The following is a 19,786-nucleotide window of genomic DNA, read 5'->3' as shown; positions in this document are numbered from 1 at the left end:
CATTTAAAATGAGTAAAAATGACCATGGAAACACCTAATTCCCAATTAAAATGGCCATTCTGAATTAAACTTAATTCCGCAGTAAGTGGCTGGGAGCAAAGCAAACGCTGCAAAACCGAACCAGAGGAACAAACTTCTGATGAAACAAACCACCGAGACGCACGAGACACGAGTCGCCGTCGTTCCTGAGTCTGACAAACTTCCTGCGTCAGAGTCGGTGGATCAGTCCGCCGGACGACTCTAGACTCTAAACAGAACCAACCAGGTTTAGTTTTTAAAACGGAACCAACAAGGTTCAGTTTTTAAAACAGAAACAACAAGGTTCAGTTTTTAAAACAGAAACAACAAGGTTCAGTTTTTAAAACAGAAACAACAAGGTTCAGTTTTTAAAACAGAAACAACAAGGTTCAGTTTTTAAAACAGAAACAACAAGGTTCAGTTTTTAAAACAGAAACAACAAGGTTCAGTTTTTAAAACAGAAACAACAAGGTTCAGTTTTTAAAACGGAACCAACCAGGTTTAGTTTTTAAAACGGAACCAACCAGGTTTAGTTTTTAAAACAGAACCAACCAGGTTTAGTTTTTAAAACGGAACCAACCAGGTTTAGTTTTTAAAACAGAAACAACCAGGTTTAGTTTTTAAAACGGAACCAACCAGGTTTAGTTTTTAATGTGCAGGTCTGTGTTGCAGGTCTGCACAGCCGGAGTCGGCCGTCTGCGTCTTCCGGCTGCAGGACGTCCGGGACGTCTTCAGGGGGAACTACAGGACGCTGGACGTCAACACCCACCAGTGGAGCCAGCTGCGGGAGCCACGCCCCTTCCTGGGACAGGTGAGCTCAGGAATTCTGGGTAATATCTCTGTTAGCCACGCCCCTTCCTGGGACAGGTGAGCTCAGGAATTCTGGGTAATATCTCCAGGAGCCACGCCCCTTCCTGGGACAGGTGTAGCGGTAAACCCCCCCCTCACCAAACGCTCACTGAAACAGCTTAAAACTGACAAAAGTCCAAATTATTTACTGAAAATTCACGAGTGAAAAAACTAGAGATGCAACGATCAGGATTTTGAGGGCCGATAACCGATAACCGATCTCCAAAACCAGCCGATCCCGATATTGCTGATCACCCATCACAGCATGAAATCCATAAATTCTTCAATATTGTTGTCTCATGTAGAACACTGACATTGTATTATTAGGTATAAAAATGAGGAGATGAGAAAGTATCATGAATTAACTGTTTTATTGCAGCAATGTGCAATATTTCCCTCTAGAGACTCTTACACCGTGTCCTAACTGCATGCGACGCGAGCATCAGCGACAAAAACAATTCCATTGCTTTATTTTCTATTGGACTGTCCTAACTGGACGTTTTGAGCTGAACATTTGTCGGACGCCCTGCTTCTATTTTCTTCCTGACGCTCGTGTTGAAAGCCGGTTGAAAGCGCTGTAGGAAACAGTCATGATGAGGAACGGCTGATCCAGTTAGTTGAAATGAGAAGTTATCTCTATGATTCCTCCTCATTTCACTACAAAAACCTCAATAAATAAAACTGGAGGGAGATGGACAGAGAGCTGGATGTTTCTGATAAGATAATAAGATATAATAATAATAAGATAATATATAATAATAATAATAGGATAATATTTCTTTCTGCCACTTTATAAATCAAAACCGATGGGGGCGTCATCAGCAGACACCGATCGTTTGCTGATCGATCAGTGCATCTCTAGAAAAAAAAACGCTAATGAAACGAATGAAAAAGAGGTGGCTCCTGTAGAGAAGGTGTAAGTCACGTTTCCATGGTGACAGTTAAAGTAAAGAGTCTTGTGATGGACTAAAGGTCTAAAGGTTAGAGGTGAAAGTCTCCCTGCTGGTCCTGGTCCTGGTCCTGGTACTGGTGCTGGTGTTGGACCGGAGTCCCTCAGGGTTTGGTTCTGGTCCCACTGCTGGTCCTGGTACTGGTACTGGTCCTGGTGTTGGACCGGAGTCCCTCAGGGTTTGGTTCCGGTCCCCCTGCAGTTCTAACTAGGTCTCTCTCTGTCCCTGTGGTCTCCAGTGCGGTCTGTCCTCGTCCCCGGACAGCGTCCTGATGCAGGTCAAGTCCTCCTTCCTGACCTCCGGCAGCGTGAGGCCCGCCGGCACCGGCACCGGCACCGGGCCGGCCGCCGTGTTTCCGGGGCAACGGTACACCCGCGTGGCGGCCATGAGGACGACGGCGGCCGACGGGGGACGATACACGGTCCTGTTCCTGCTGACAGGTGAGACCCGGTTCTGGTGGTCCTGGAGGTTCTGGAGGTTCTGGAGGTCCTGGGTTTGATTTGATTTGATTTTATTTGATTTATTTTGTACATGTAAAAAACAACAATTCAAGATAAGATAAGAAAACAAAACAACAAAACAAATAATTTCATACTAATACTAATTTACATGTGCATATAGATGGATAGATCTTTATTGTCATTATAACTATGTACAACAAAATTAAAAGTGCTCTCCAGTCAGAGCATCATATAAAAAAATACAATAAAATAACTGAAAAATAAATCAATAAAATGTAATATAAAATATAAACAAATTAAATAAATATATATATATATATATATATATATATATATATATATATATATATATATATATATATATATATATATATCTCTAGACACATTCACCCTTCCACACACCTGCTAAAAAGCAGTAGGAAGAAGTGTAAACTTATTTAGTCCTACCCCCATTTACTAATCATTTAACTCGTATTTATAAATACTCACACACTGTAATACACTGCTAAATAACATTATTATTATTATTATTATTATTATTATTATTATTATTATTATTATTATTATTATTATTATTATTATTATTATTATTATTATTATTATATACTGTATTATACTCACACACATACCTATACATACTGTACATACACATAGTTGAATATTTCTCTATATTTGTACACACATGCCCATATTTATATAAATATACTTATTTACACTATACTGTCTCTATTAACTGCATCTGCTCTATATCTATGTATGAATGAATGAATGAATGAATGAATGAATGAATGAATGAATGAATGAGTGTTATTTTTGTGTCATGTCAGAAGACCCATCCCTTACAGGATTATAACACACCAGAAACAGAAAATCATCAATATACAATATCACACTCACTTAATTGGGAGCTGCACAATGTACACCAGAAAAAATAAATAAATAAATCTAAATTAAAAAAATAAAAATAAATAAAATAAAAATACTTAATATTTCTTTCTCCCCAACAAAAACCAGAATGGATATTTTTACATAAATGTTACTTTTCTTCGTTTATCCCATGCTTTCTGTATATATCTACTTACACACGTATTCTCACACACACACACACACACACACACACACACACACACACACACACACACACACACACACACACACACACACACACACACATATATATATATATATATATGTATATATATATATATATATACATATATATACATACATATATATATATATATATATATATATATATATGTATACGCATACACCCATACATACCTACACATATAATTAGCTGGCCATTTCTGAACTTAAATATAAACAAATCCATTCACCAATAGTTTTATATCAGGCCGCTAAACCTCTAAAATCCTTTTTGTACCTCGAGAAAATCCTGTTTTTCTATTTGTTTTTAAACTAATTAATGTTTGGACATGTTAAACGTTTAAAGTTCTGGTTCTGGTTCTGGTTCCAGAGTCCGGGTTCCTGCACAAGGCGGTTCCGTCTGATCGGGGTCTCCGGGTCGTTGAGGAGATCCAGGTGTTTACAGAACCTCAGCTGGCCAAGAGTCTGGTTCTGTCCCCGTCCAAGGTAACGGTTCTGGTTCTGGTTCTGGTTCTGGTTCTGGTCCAGCTCACGGTTCTGGTTCTGGTTCTGGTTCTGGTCCAGCTCACGGTTCTCAGGGATTAAAGTTCCCCTTCTCTAGACGGATTTCCGTCAGTTGGAAAATGAGGAGAAAAAAAAAAGAAAGAACAAAAAAACCTTTGCACGTGTGTTTTGTTCTTTAGCGCCGCCCTAGTGGCTCCTGGAGCTTTTTCAAAAATGTTTGACCTTTTTATTTCATTTTTTCTTCTTTTTTTTCCTTTTTTTTCTCTTTTTTCTTCCTTTTTTTCTTTTTTCAACTTTTTTCTCTTTTTTCTTCCTTTTTCATTTTTTAATCTTGACATTTAGACTTTTCTCGAAGTGAATAATGAAAAAACAAATCTCCCCCCAGTTCTAACTAATATAGAAACATGCAGCATGTGTTGCCTTCATTCTAAGGCTGATACAAGGTCTTGAGAAAAAAGTCAAAATTTCGTGAAAAAAGTCGAAATGTTGAGAAAACTGTCGAAATGTCGACAAAGTTGAAATGTCGAGATTAAAAAGGAAAGAAAAAAGGAAGAAAAAAAGAAGGAAAAAAGAAAAAAACTAGAAAACGAGGAAAAAAAGGAAAAAAAGAAAAGAAAAAAGGAAAAAAGAAAAAGAGGATAAAAAGAAGAAAAAAAGGAAAAAAAAGGTCAAACATTTTTGAAAAAGCTCCAGCAGCCACCAGGGCGGCGCTAAAGAGCCGCATGCGGCTCTAGAGCCGCGGGGTTGCCGACCCCCGCCTTAAATGCTGTATTAGAAAACAGAAGGAATAATTCCACATTTAACTTTTTTACTTGAAACCTTTGGGGAGCGACTGCAGCGCAGAGATGGAGGGGGAATATGAACTGGCCTGAATAATGTTTCAGTCAAAAATATTTGTTTTGCTTTAATCCCTGGGTTCTGGTCCTGGTCCAGCTCAGAGTTCTGGTCCTGGTTCTGGTCCATCTCACGTCTCTGGTTCTGTTTTCAGGGCGTGGTTCTGGTGGGCCTGTCCTCCGGCGTGACGGCGGTACCGCTGGCCCGCTGCTCCGTCTACCGGACCTGTGGTCAGTGTCTGCTGGCCCGGGACCCGCTGTGTGGCTGGAGCCGGACCCGGGGGACCTGCAGCGGCCTGGAGCCCGGTTCTGATGACACGTGAGTAAACGCAACCGGGCCGGTCTCACTGCTGGTTCTGGACCAGTTCTCCTGCTGGTTCTGGACCAGTTCTCCTGCTGGTTCTGGACCAGTTCTCCTGCTGGTTCTGGACCAGTTCTCCTGCTGGTTCTGGACCAGTTCTCCTGCTGGTTCTGGACCAGTTCTCTTGCTGGTTTCAGTCGGCAGCGTCTCCAAGTCTTCGTGATTTTTCTGAGTTTTATTTCCTCGTTTCAATCTGTTCCTGCAGGACAACCCCGGGTCTTAAAAAGTCTTAAATTCCATTTTGCTAAAATAAATGTCTTAATTTGTCTTAAATCTCAATCCCAGGGTCTTATTTTAGAGGGAATGTATCCAGCCATCCATCATTGTTGCGCCACAATCAAAACGGGGCACCACCTGACTCATCAGGAAATAACAACTAAACAGCTAAATCAGTTCCAGAGTAGCTGTTATTCCCTACATGCCAGCCTGTAGCCGGGGGGGGGGATAAAAAATGAATAAAATAAACACAAACAACTTCTCTCATTCAAATCAGTCAGAATTTATTTACACACGTGTTAAAAGAGAATGAAACAAGACTGGGATAAATTCAGATGCCTAAACTACACATAAAGAACAACTAACAAACAGTAAACACAAACTTCAGATGTAGTCAGTGTGTGTGTCAGAACAACGTCACGTCCAGTGTTGGGTGTAACGCGTTACTGTAACGACATTACATCCGCCAGTAACGCAGTAATGTAACGCGTTACAGTTGTAATTTGGGTAATCCCGTTATAGTTATAGTATACTTTAGTTACTTTAAGCTTTTCAGCTACATGTAGAACGGGAGAACAGAAAAGAAAATCAAACTTTCCTTTCATGCGTCTTCACGTGTTGCGCAACACTTGTCTGACTTAAGGCTGATTTATGGTTCCGCGTTAAATCAACGCAGAACTTACGGCGTAGGTTCTGCTCTTTAACGTGATCTTACGGGATTTCACGGAACTTTACGAATACACATTTGTGCTGATCTGGGCACTGCAGTAATAAGGTTCCAACTACAGGACTGTCTCAGAAAATTAGAGTTCTTTATTTTCTGTAATGCAATTACAAAAACTAAAATGTCATCCATTCTGGATTCATTACAAATCAACTGAAATATTGCAAGCCTTTTATTATTTTAATATTGCTGATCATGGTTTACAGCTTAAGAAAACTCAAATATCCTATCTCAAAAAATTAGAATATTCTGGGAATCTTAATCTTAAACTGTAAACCATAATCAGCAATATTAAAATAATAAAAGGCTTGCAATATTTCAGTTGATTTGTAATGAATCCAGAATGTATGACATTTTTGTTTTTGTAATTGCATTACAGAAAATCACAATATTCTAATTTTCTGAGACAGTCCTGTAAATGTTGTTCATTGGCAATCGAGTTCTGGTGCAGCTCAGGTGATATTGTGGAGTAATCCAAAAGTAATGTAACTAGTTACTTTCAGCAACCAGTAACTAAGTAGTGTAAGGGATTACTTTTAAAAAAAGTAACTAGTAATATGTAATGGATTACTTTTTTTGAGTACCTACCCCAACACTGGTCACGTCACATGGACCTGAAGGAAAAAGGCGAACAGCGTCACGTTAGACCTCAAAGAGACAGCAGACGTGCTCTTTTCAAAACTACGGAGGAAGTTTCCTCCACCAGTGGTGACTGGACGTATGGGAGGCCTGACGGCCCGGATACTACACTAACTTATCCATGAGGGTCAGCAGCACTCGAGTTGTAAAATAAAATCAGGGGGGATGGTGGATTTGATCATATGGGGACAGATAATTTGTGCTGATTACAAATAATATAATATATTACAAATAATAGCAGTGACCAAAACAGCTGCAGAAATACTGCAGGAATGACATAGCAGCAGTTAAATGCAGCCTTCTGTAAGCTTGAAATATCCACTGGGCTTACATCAAATACATCAAAACACAACAATAAAAAACACTTTTCTGAACTTATCAATATGACTCTGTCCTTCACAGGATAAGTAACATGGATCACTGCAAAAACTCACAATCTTAACAAGAATATTTGTCTTATTTCTAGTTAAAATGTCTCATTTTAGTAAAAAAAATCTCATTACACTTAAAACAAGACTCATCACTGGAAAAAACAACAATTTTCACCTGTTTCAAGTAGATTTTCACTTGAAATAAGTAGAAAAATCTGCCAGTGGAACAAGATTTTTTTGCTTGTAATGAGAAGATGAATCTTGTTCCACAGATTTTTCTACTTATTTTAAGTGAAAATTTACTTGAAACAGGTGAAAATTGTCAAATAAGTTATTTTTCTGGTGATGACTCTAAATGTTGAAATAGCAGTAAAACCACATTCATTGATGAAATGACATAAGGGATGGAAAGGAGGGATGGCAGTTTTACAGGGGGGATGATTTGGACCGTTTTTATTTCAGGGGGGATGATTTGGACTGTTTTTATTTCAGGGGGGGATGATTTGGACTGTTTTTATTTCAGGGGGGGATGATTTGGACTGTTTTTATTTCAGGGGGGGATGATTTGGACTGTTTTTATTTCAGGGGGGGATGATTTGGACTGTTTTTATTTCAGGGGGGGATGCCATCCCCCCTCATCCCCCCTCGACTCCAGTACTGGGGGTTAGAAAGGAGGAAACGTGACTCTCACCACCGTAACAATAACACGTAACGACCGTCGGTCTGCACGACTCCAAACACAATCAACACTAACCGCTTTAAATAACTCTGCCAGACACAAGGCTCTTATTTTGAAATGCCCTGGATTGGATTAGGTTGCCGGCGGTTCTGGTGGTTCTGGTGGTTGTGGAACTCGTGGTTCTGCCTGCGGTCCACAGGTTACTGATTTTACACTCTGCTGGTGTAACGTGGGCCAGTGGGCTTTCACAAACACAGCTGACCCCTTTTGACACTTCTACGGGCAATAAACTGCAAAGCCTGCTGGGATTTGGAGTCATTCCTTAATTCCTTTGTTTCAACCATGCGGTTTGAGAAATCGAGGCCGGTTTCAGAGTGAGACTCAGAGCTTAAAGTTGAAGTTAAGGCTTCTCATGTTCACATACAGGACTGTCTCAGAAAATTAGAATATTGTGATAAAGTTCTTTATTTTCTGTAATGCAAAAATGTCATACATTCTGGATTCATTACAAATCAACTGAAATATTGCAAGCCTTTAATTATTTTAATATAGCTGATCATGGTTTACAGTTTAAGATTAAGATTACCAGAATATTCAATTTTTTGAGATTATTATAATCTCAAAAAATATATATTATATATATATTTTATATATATATATATATATATATATATATATATATATATACATATTATATATATAATAATATATATATATATTATTATATTCTTAAACTGTAGAATGTATGACATTTTTGTTTTTGTAATTGCATTACAGAAAATAAAGAACTTTATCACAATATTCTAATTTTCTGAGACAGTCCTGTAGGACTGTGGCCTAACATCATTAACAAAGTTTTCTTACAGTTTGAAAGGGAAAAGTTTATTAAATAGTTTTGAGGAGAAATAAATCAGTTTTTCCAGTCGTTAGCAGCTCAGTCAGGGTTGCCAGGTTGAGCAGGTTTCAGCCCAATTGGGCTGAAAAATACAGGACTGGGTGGGTTTGATAAAATCTGGGCTGTTTTTCCTGGTTTTTATTTTCTATTTCTTTGAAATATTTATTAAAAAGTCTTAAATCTAAATCCAAGGGTCTTAAATTTATAGGGAATGTATCCAGTAATAATTCAAAAGTTTATTTAATTGTTTTGAGGAGAATCTCCTGCAGAGGGTCTAAATCTGTGTTGCCAGGTTGGGCAAGTTTCAGCCCAATTGGACTGAAAAATGTATATTTTGCCTGCTTTTCCTGGTTTTTACTAAATATTTGGGAGAAATTATTAACTAAAATGTTTCCATTATGGCAGAGAAAAGTAGAAACTTACACAATAAACTCACTGATATTTGATTTGCTTTATTCTACTCAATTTAATTGTAGTCTTTGTTTGGAGCCTGAACTTTTTTGGGCTATTTAGTTGTGATGTGAAGCTTATAATATAGAGAATGTCTGATTTGGGCTGGTTTTTCATTATTTCGACGGGTTTTACATCACGTTTGGGCTGGAACTTGTCAGATCTGGCAACCTCGACCTCAGCGCTGGATTTCTTAGTCTCGAGACGAGGCTAGCAAATATGGGTAAATGTAAATTTAGCGACAAACGGCTCCAAAATTCCAGTTTCTCTGGACATTGGGTTCAAAGTGTCTTTTTGGTCTTAAATTTAGTTTGAAAATGGTTTTAAAAAGTCTTAAATGCAGCCCTGAGCGGCGACTGACAGGCTGGTTTCCTTCCAGGATCCAGAACCTGGACGACGGCAGCGTGGCGGAGAAATGTGCTGGCGAGGACGAGGACGTCCCGCCCCAAGGTAACGGGCCGGGTCAGAACTTCACTCAGTTCTGGGGGGGGCAGTGGTGCCACCAGGGGGGGCCAGGGGGGGCCACGGACCCCCCACCGGCCACCTCACACAACACTTGCCGGTCACATAGTTTCTATCGTCTACGGAAGAGAATTAGGGCCATGCAGGAGAAAAAATATTTGAGAGGGGAAGATTTTTTTTATTGTTACTTTGAGAAAAAAGTCGAAATGTCGAAATTAGTGTTGAAGTAAAATTTCAAGAATAAAGTCAAAATTTTGTCAATAAAGCCTAAATTTAGCCTTTTTTCTCAAAATTTTCAACTTTTTTCACAAAACTTTTACTTTTTTCTCAACATTTCGACTTTTTTCTCGACATTTCGACTTTTTTCTCGAAATTGTGTTTCAACATTAATCTCGACATTTCAACTTTTTTCTCGACATTTCGACTTTTTTCTCGAAGTGCATAATGAAAAAAAAATCTTCCTCCTCTAAAATATTATTTAGATTTTTCTCCTCCTGGCCCTAACACTCTTCCGTAATCTTCAGTTATGCATTTCATCCCAAATCATTTGGGCCAAATGCATATCAGTAGTCGTTTCTTTAAGTATTTCTGAGCCTGTAAACTACAACAGTATAATAAAATCCTGTAATGATGGCTTTTAGTTTTGTTTCCACCCCAAGAATTGAAGTGGCCCCGTCTGGCCCCCCCCAGGAAACATTTTTGGAGGTGATTTACATAGTTTGTCCTCCGATGCTGAAACCACTAACAACTAACTATGTCATTCAGGCAGCCAGTCAGCACAGAGCCTCGTTATCATAGCCCCGCCCACTCAGAATCCTGCATAGATAATGAGGTTAGAGAATGGGAAGATAAAGACATGGATCAGAGGCTGAATTTGTAATTTATTTAGCAAAAACAATCAAAAGCTTGTTTTTAAGACATTCAAGGCCTGTTTAAAATAGGTATTAGATCCATAATAGGTCCGTTAACTGGATTCTTCTTCTTCTCTCCCTGGTCAGACATCACCGTTGCCCCCGGCGACGCGGTGACGCTGCCGTGTCCCAGACCGTCCCGGCTGGCCGTGCTGAGCTGGACCTGGTCCCGGGACGGGGACCAGGTCCAGGTCCAGGTCCAGGACCAGGACCGGGTCCTGCCGGGCCGGCGGTTCCTGGTCCGGCCCGACGGCGGCCTGAGCTTCCTGGCGGCGGCGGAGACGGCGTCGGCCTCGTACCGCTGCGGCGCCGAGGAGGACGGGTTCAGCTGGCCGGTGGCCCGGTACCGGGTCGGGCTGAGGGCCGGGCCGCGGGCCCCCGGAGGCCTGGGGGGCCCGGACCCGGTCCCAGACCCGGTCCCAGACCCGGTCCCGGTCCCGAGGGTCGCCGTGACGACAGTCCCGCCGGCTACGGCCAAGGGGTCCAACATAAGGGGCCGGACCCGGAACATCCAGGAGGACCAGAACCGGGACCCGGGTCTGCAGGGGCCCGCGGCCCCCCCCCGCCCACACGGACGGAGGCTCCGCCCCCCAGCTGTCCGGGGGGCGGAGCTACCACGGGGAGCTGGTTCTGGTGTCGCTCCTGCTGGCCGCCTGCCTGCTGGTTCTGGTCTCCGGGTCCGTCCTGGTCTGGAGACGCAGCAGAACCGGGACCAAGGTGCAGGAGGACTGCAGCAAGACCAGCATGGAGATCTGCTCCCTGACCCCCCCGTAGGGCCCGGGGGGGGCCGGGGGGCCCGGGGGCCGGTACCGACCCGTACAGACCCGGTACCGACCCGGTACCGACCCGTACAGACCCGGAGGACACCGCAAAAACTAAAATCTTACCAGGAATATTTGTCTTATTTCTAGTTCAGGGATCTCAACCCACTGCTCTAGAGCGCCGCCCTAGTGGCTCCTGGAGCTTTTTCAGAAATGTTTGACCTTTTTTTTTTCCTTTTTTTCTTCTTTTTTTTCTTTCTTTCTTTCTTTCTCTTTTTTCTCTTTTTTTCTTCCTTTTTCCTTTCCTTTTTAATCTCAACATTTCGACTTTTTTCTCGAAATTTTGACTTTTTTCTCGAAATTTTGACTTTTTTCCTCGACATTTCGACTTTTTTCTCGAAATTTTGACTTTTTTCTTGACATTTCGACTTTTTTCTCGACATTTCGACTTTTTCTCGACATTTCGACTTTTTTATCAAAATTTTTACTTTTTTCTCGACATTTCGACTTTTTTCTCAACATTTCGACTTTTTTCTCAAAATTTCGACTTTTTTCTCAACATTTCGACTTTTTTCTCGACATTTCGACTTTTTTATCAAAATTTTTACTTTTTTCTCGACATTTCGACTTTTTTCTCAACATTTCGACTTTTTTCTCAAAATTTCGACTTTTTTCTCAACATTTTGACTTTTTTCTCGACATTTCGACTTTTTTCTCGACATTTCGCCTTTCGCCATTTGTCTTCATTCTAAGGTTTATACAACACTTTTCATTTTTTGTGGCTCCAGACATATTAGTTTTTTGTGTTTTTGGTCCAATATGGCTCTAAAACATTCTGGGTTGAGACCGCTGTTCTAGTTAAAATGTCTCATTTTTAGTCAAAAATAAACTCCCTGTGAGTTACGTGTGATCTCTGACCTGGGCCTTTTTAAATCTAAAATGAAAACGTATTTATTCAGTGTGGCTTTTAATACCCAGTAATGTGGCAACACTTTTTTATACTTTGCTCTTGATGTTTTATATGTTCATATGTTTTATTCTTGTTTTATTTTGCTGATTGTATGTTTATTATGTAAAGCACCTTGTTTCACCTGTAGGTCGATCTAAGGGGCTATATACGGTAAATAAAGTACATTTACATTTACAAAAGATCTCATTACACTTCAAACAAGACTCATCACTGGAAAAAACAACAATTTTCACCTGTTTCAAGTAAATTTTCACTTGAAATAAGTAGAAAAATCTGCCAGTGGAACAAGATTTATCTTCTCATTACAAGCAAAAAAAAAATCTTGTTCCACTGGCAGATTTTTGTACTTATTTCAAGTGAAAATTTACTTGAAACAGATGAAAATTGTTGCTTTTTCCAGTGATGAGTCTTGTTTTAAGTTGAATGAGATTTTTTTTACTAAAAATGAGACATTTTAAGTAGAAAGAATATTTTTTTGCTTCTAATGAGAAGATAAATCTTGTCCCACTGGCAGATTTTTCTACTTATTTGAAGTGAAAATTTACTTGAAACCGGTGAAAATTGTCAAATAAGTTATTTTTCTGGTAATGACTCTTGTTTTAAGTGTAATGAGATTTTCTGACTAAAAATGAGACATTTTAACTAGAAATAAGACAAGTATTCCTCTACATCACTGTAGAACTCAAAGCTGTTTGACCCAAAGACTGTAGAAGAAGAACTGGACAAACCCGGACCAGAACATCTGGACCCCCGCTGTGAAACCAGGACTAGTAAATCAGTAGACCCGAGACCAAGGGCCTCATTTATAAAAGAGTGTGTAGGATTCAAACTAAAAGTGCACGTAAACCTAAAAGCTGAAAATGGCGTGCGCACAAAAAAATCCGGATTTATAAAACTGTGTGCCTGACTGACACTTGCACGCAATGTTCGCTTTAAAAATCACAGTCCAGCTGGAAGGTTGCGCAGCTGAATCCGTCTCATATCCCGCCCTCTACACACCCTCTTTTTACCATAAATGGTCAATGCAAAGTAGTATTTGCATATGAATGAGCCTGCTGAGCATGCGCAGCGCCACCTGCAGCCTGTTTGGCGTCAGAATGAATGAGACGTGTCGAGCCACCGTGCCACTAAATTTCACAGAGACTGAGATGGAGATGTTGTGGGTGAGGTGGAGGCAGGAAAACCATATTATTTGGTGGTCACAGTAAAAGTAGAAAAAGTATATAAATAGTATAAAATAAAGTGAGTGAGTGGCAGCACGTCCACGGACAGCTGCAGAAAAAAAAAGAAGTGGTGCGATCTGAAGGTGGAGGCCATGAGCTTCAAACACAGAGGGACACGATCAGCGCTATTTTATTATATTATATTATAAGTCTGATATGTGATGACATTAACAGTATGACATGAATCTGGCTTCATTTCACCACCTCACCGCCTGCGTCGCCAGTTCCCCATATCTTCAAAATGTTCGTGTGCTAGGGTCAGGGTTGGCTTAAAGATACACACATTTTCCCGTTAGTTTCTTTTTTTTTTAATCCCAACCTTTGCGTAGAAGGTGGCTTGCGCATCTTTCAAGCCCTCTTTTGTGCAAGTGAGCTTTATAAATGAGGCCCCTGGACATTAAGGGTGACATCAGAAACTCCTCTCTCTCAGGTTTTCAGGTTTTATTTCAGATGTAAAGGAATCTGTTCCTCCTTATTGTGAATAATTTATTTTTATTTTTATTTTTTAATTTTCTAGATTCAAAGATTATTTTAGATGTTTGTTAGTTAAATGTAAAAATTATGTGAAGGTTTCCTGGTCTAAACCTATGAACTCACTGTTGCATCAATAAAGTATTTTCCCGCCTGCTGGTCGCAGTTCTTCCTGTCTGAGTGGTCAAAGTTCAGCTGGAGAGACTTCAGGTCCCTGAACAACCAAAGAAAACACAGTTAAAACACAGAAAAGTACTAATAACTGAACTATGTATCTGGTTCCTTAGTAAAGTTTACTGTAAACAACAAACAAGGAAACAGTTGGGGCTCAGACCAGATTTAACTTTAACCTTTTTTCAGTGTTTCGTGTTCTTTTACGTCGGGAGAAACCTGGACCTGGACCTGGACCAGGACCAGGACCATGAGGGGGGGACTCTCCTGCTGAAGACCACCTGGTCAGAACAGGAAGAGAAAGAACAGAGAGAATAAAGAACAGAGAGGAGACAGACATGTTGTCAAAGGTCCAAAATAGCAGATATTTTAGTTTTAATGATCGTTAACTGGAGAACTGATAGTTCTAAGTACAAATGTATGTAAGTACTATGTCCAGTAGAACCCGTATAGACACTAATCCCTGATCTGAGGTCCAGTAGAACCAGTATGGACCAGTATGTGACTCTTTGTCAGCCTGGCTACAGCGCTGAACAGAAAACGTGGGTTACTTTTGTTATCCTCTATCAACAATGAATAATAAGCTGTTCTGGCTTTTTTATAAACTATTAGAATATCTTTCCATCCACGATCGGAGTCTACAGACGTACCAGAGAACCACTTCCTTTCCATTTTACACACGTTTTGTTTCAACAGGCGGATATCTGAATTATACCAGGGAGTTAAGCAGATCAGCAGTTACTACTAAGGAAATCAACATCTGCAGAGGTCACTGGCCTCAACTACTTCACTGTAAACTACCACTAATGGCGCTACCACTAACAAAACTGGTACCAGCACCAGCAGGGGGCCGGTACACTACCACTAATGCCGCTTTTGCACTAGGACTTACTTGGCCCGACTCGGCTCGGCGCGGCTTTACACGGCTCCACTGTGTGTTTTTCCACAGCCAGGGGAGAAGCGGGCAGGTTTGGGTGAAGCTGCTGTGACGTACTCGATTGCGCAACACCTTTGTTCACGTCAGCGCTGATCAGAAATCAGCTGGAGCCGGAGCGGCTGAGAGTAAAACAGCCCGTCTACATCGCTTTTTTAATTTTTTCTCGACAGCCACCAGGTTTATGAACATCTGCACCTCAGAGTTGGATCACCAAACAGACGTTTTGTGCTTCATAATAAAATCGCCGCGAGCCGCGGGTCGCCTCGCTCTGACTCCCGCTTCCTGATTCAAACGTCTGACGGCCCCGCCCCCCGACCAATCAGAGGCGTGGAGGGTGGTGACGTCCCCGCCCCCCGACCAATCAGTGGCGAGGAGGGTGGTGACCTCAGAAATAGTCCCTTCTCAGCCCGCAAAGAACCTGGCTGAAATGGTTACAGAAAAAAGTACCGACTTGGAGCGGCTCTACACGTCTCAGCCCTAGTGCGAAAGCGCAAAACGGGGCCATAGCGGGTAGAACCGGGGAGAAGTGAGACTAATGCAAAAGCGCCATAACAGAACTGGTACCAGCAGGGGGCCGGTACACTACTACTAACAGAACTGGTACTAGCAGGGGGCCGGTACACTACCACTAACAGAACTGGTACTAGCAGGGGGCCGGTACACTACAACTAACAGAACTGGTACTAGCAGGGGGCCGGTACACTACCACTAACAAAACTGGTACTAGCAGGGGGTCGGTACACTACCACTAACAGAACTGGTACCAGCACCAGCAGGGGGCCGGTACACTACAACTAACAGAACTGGTACCAGCAGGGGGGCGGTACACTACCACTAACAGAACTGGTACAGGCAGGGGGGCGGTACACAACCACTAACAAAACTGGCTTCTCTGATTTCCAGCTCGGGATTTTAGACTAAGCGTGAAGCTTTCCAACGTGTTATCACATTTAGGTATAGATTTTACTAGAAGGCTGCAGTTATAGATCGATGCTGCTCCTCCGCATCGCCCAGGAAGTTCCAGGAAGTAGATAATTAAAGTAACCGGGCTTCATAAGTCTGATTTTAAGGAAGTCACTTCGGTCTCTGAATTTCAGCCCCCAATTTCATTAATAAATAAATGAATGAATTTATTTCGAACATGTATATAAAAAATAAAAATAAACAGTAACATCTTCATATGCACATAGTTCAAAAAAGAAGTAGGAAGAAGTCTACACTTTTTCCTAGTTCCTACCCCTTTATAACTATGAGTTTACATAATTGCTATACAATATCCATATAAATATAGTCTATATAAATACTACGTAAACATGCCTATTACCACATAATTATCCATATAAGTATATAGAAAATATAAATATTACATAAATATTATATCAATATATAGAAAATACAAATATTATATATACACTATATAAACTACATAAATATCCCTATAAATATATATATGCTACATACATAATAAATATAAAACATATATTACATAATTATAACTATCCCTCTCAACATATAATATATACTACATAATTATCCACATAAATATCTAAACATATCTTAAGCAAGTATAATATACCATTTTTCCCTATTTTATTTGTTTATCACACTCCTCGTTAACCCATTTCCTCTTCCGTACACCTGTTTATAAATAATTTTATGTATCTCTTTTTAAACAGATTTATGTTAGTACTTTGTTTCATTTCCTGCTCCAAACTGTTCACAGGAAACAGGAACAGGAACAGGAAAGTATCATGTGTAAAATATAAGATAAGATAAGATAAGATAGTCCTTTATTGATCTCCAGAGGAGAAATTCAGGAAATATCTCACTCTTGTAACAAAAGTATCAACATTTTTACTTTCACTTAATTTCTTTTATCTTTAATATTTCCCAAGTGGACATCCTTGGTTTTATAAACGCTTTATTTCTTGTTTTCCTGCGTCATCAAGCATCAATAAACCAAGTCCGGATTCTCAGAAGTGATGCGGCTGGAGCCTCCTCGTGCTGCATTCAGGGTCGTAGGATTTAAATTCATCCAAACGCGCACTGGGGTCGTCGATAGGATAAATGTGGATTCATTACATCTACTGTAAAGGTTCTGGCATTCAGAAACAATTAAATGAATTTGATTTTGTTCAAAAACGTTTTAATGTGCCCTGCTGCGAAACATAAACGTTACTTGTTTGATTTTGGACTGAAAACGCGGTTATGATGAGCTCTGATTATAATTTAATTTAACGAATTTAACGAAAATGTCACTTTGTTGATCATTAAAGCTGTTAACATATTTTTTATAGGAGTTACTGAACATTTTGTTGATTCTGAGGGGGAAAGTTAGGCACATGTGCAGGTCTGTCGGGTTTACGAGCTTTCACATGGTCCCTGAAGGCACCATGACACGGACCTCACAATAAATAAATACTAAAGGGTTCGTCCAGAGTTCGAGTCTGAAAACCTGGCGGTTCTGGAGCTGGTAAAACCTCTGTAGTACCACCAGGTAAATATAAATATATACAATAATTATTATATTACTGCTAATATTACATATATTATAGGTAAAAAAACACTTTCAGATACGCAACAACTGCGTCAAACAGGTAGTTTTTCGAAATGCGCTTTTTTCTTCTTCAACTTCAGCGTCTGATACGAGAAACAGGAATGATTTAAATTATGATGATTAGTTAAAATGCACAATATTTAATATTAAAGGACATTTGGCGGAATTAAAATGGTCTTTCTCCATAAACACTTCCTGTTTTTACGCACTGAATAAAACCAGCAGGACTGTCCAATTTCAGTTCTGCCAATTTCTGCTGCTTTGCCAGAAAATGCTCCCTAAGGTTTTCTACCTTTGCAGAAATACAATTTTACTGTGTTTTACTCCCTAAACCACTTCCTTGTCTCTTGCCAGGCCGTTATTGTAAATAAGAATGTTCTTAATGACCTGCCTGGTTAAATAAAGGAGAATGACTGAATGAATATCAAATAAAGCCATAGAATTTATTTATTTATTTAAATGGTATAATATTCACAACGTGTAATGCAATTAATGTCATGGGTAGTTTATTTTGAAGGATCAAATACTCAACACCCCATATTATCAATTTTAACCTTTGTGCTGTCTTTGGGTCAAGGAAGGAAGGAAGGAAGGAAGGAAGGAAGGAAGGAAGGAAGGAAGGAAGGAAGGAAGGAAGGAAGGAAGGAAGGAAGGAAGGAAGGAAGGAAGGAAGGAAGGAAGGAAGGAAGGAAGGAAGGAAGGAAGGAAGGAAGGAAGGAAGGAAGGAAGGAAGGAAGGAAAGAAGGAAGGAAGGAAGGAAGGGAGAAAAGAAGGAAGGAAGGAAGGAAGTCAGAAAAGAAGGAAGGAAGGAAGGAAGGAAGGAAGGAAGGAAGGAAGGAAGGAAGGAAGGAAGGAAGGAAGGAAGGGAGAAAAGAAGGAAGGAAGGAAGGAAGGAAGGAAGGAAGGAAGGAAGGAAGGAAGGAAGGAAGGGAGAAAAGAAGGAAGGAAGGAAGGAAGGAAGGAAGGAAGGGAGAAAAGAAGGAAGGAAGGAAGGAAGGAAGGAAGGAAGGAAGGAAGGGAGAAAAGAAGGAAGGGAGAAAAGAAGGAAGGAAGGAAGGAAGGAAGGGAGAAAAGAAGGAAGGAAGGAAGGAAGGAAGGAAGGAAGGAAGGAAGGAAGGAAGGAAGGAAGGAAGGGAGAAAAGAAGGAAGGAAGGAAGGAAGGAAGGAAGGAAGGGAGAAAAGAAGGAAGGAAGGAAGGAAGGAAGGAAGGAAGGAAGGGAGAAAAGAAGGAAGGGAGAAAAGAAGGAAGGGAGAAAAGAAGGAAGGAAGGAAGGGAGAAAAGAAGGAAGGAAGGAAGGAAGGAAGGAAGGAAGGAAGGGAGAAAAGAAGGAAGGAAGGAAGGAAGGAAGGAAGGAAGGAAGGAAGGGAGAAAAGAAGGAAGGAATACTATACTATATTATACTATATTATACTAGTATAGTATAGTATAGTATAATATAGTATACTATATTATATTATACTATATTATAGTATACTATAGTATAGTATAGTATACTATATTATACTATAGTATAATATAGTATACTATACTATATTACTATATTATACTATAGTATAGTACCCATACGTTTTTGGCCGATACCGATTTTTTGAAAATGTCGTGATCGTCCCGATCGATCAGAACTCCACTAGTTATAATGAATAAATAAATAAGTCAAACACATAAGAAGTAAAAAATGACCCCAAAGACCTTTAAACTACCGACAGAATCGCCCCCTAAACTCGTGATAACTTCTCAGCTCTGTGTTTTCCTGACAAAGATCAGTGTTGTGGTTTTTCTCCCTCTACGTCCGGTTTGTGATTTTCCCAGAATTCATCTGCCGGGGTCTCCACCGTCGCCATGGCGACCGCCACTACCTCCGTCACCAAAGTGGGCGGAGTCACGATCGTGACGCAGTTCATCCCCGGAGATGACTCCTCCCCCTCCATTCCGCTGCAGAGCCCCGCCTCCCCTTCACCCGAGGCCACGCCCCCTCCCCTGAAGGCCCCGCCCACTCCCACCAGGACGGAGAAGAAGGCGGCCATTTTCCTCCGGGGGGAACCGCAGGCCCTGGGGGTGAGAACTCCGTCAGCCCGGGAACCGAACCGTTAACCGGGACCAGAACCTAGGGCTGAACCATTTTTGAAAATAATCTAATTGTGATTTTTTTCCTCAATAATTGCGATTGCGATTTAATATGCGATTATTTTTTCAAGGTCTTGTTCTCATGTATTTTTCAACTACAGCAATAAATCAGTCTGTTTTATAATAAGCAATGTCAGA

The 19,786-nt window shown here is 40.5% G+C and overlaps 1 protein-coding gene across 1 annotated transcript in view; it reads left to right on the top strand.

The window, feature by feature from the left end:
* Positions 1 to 19,786, top strand: part of LOC133440773 (semaphorin-4A-like) — a 63,126-nt gene that overhangs the window by 33,421 nt on the left and 9,919 nt on the right. The window contains exons 9-15 of the mRNA XM_061718091.1: positions 691 to 829; positions 2,056 to 2,257; positions 3,759 to 3,874; positions 4,881 to 5,044; positions 9,440 to 9,510; positions 10,521 to 11,260; positions 19,334 to 19,579. Of these exons, the coding sequence (XP_061574075.1) occupies positions 691 to 829; positions 2,056 to 2,257; positions 3,759 to 3,874; positions 4,881 to 5,044; positions 9,440 to 9,510; positions 10,521 to 11,260; positions 19,334 to 19,579 (1,678 nt within the window). The remainder of the gene's footprint in view (positions 1 to 690; positions 830 to 2,055; positions 2,258 to 3,758; positions 3,875 to 4,880; positions 5,045 to 9,439; positions 9,511 to 10,520; positions 11,261 to 19,333; positions 19,580 to 19,786) is intronic.

This window comes from Cololabis saira, chromosome 3, assembly GCF_033807715.1.
Source record: "Cololabis saira isolate AMF1-May2022 chromosome 3, fColSai1.1, whole genome shotgun sequence".
Taxonomy (NCBI): Eukaryota; Metazoa; Chordata; class Actinopteri; order Beloniformes; family Belonidae; genus Cololabis; species Cololabis saira.
The sequence above is the reverse complement of the archived record's forward strand: the minus strand, read 5'-3'. Positions and strand labels throughout refer to the sequence as shown.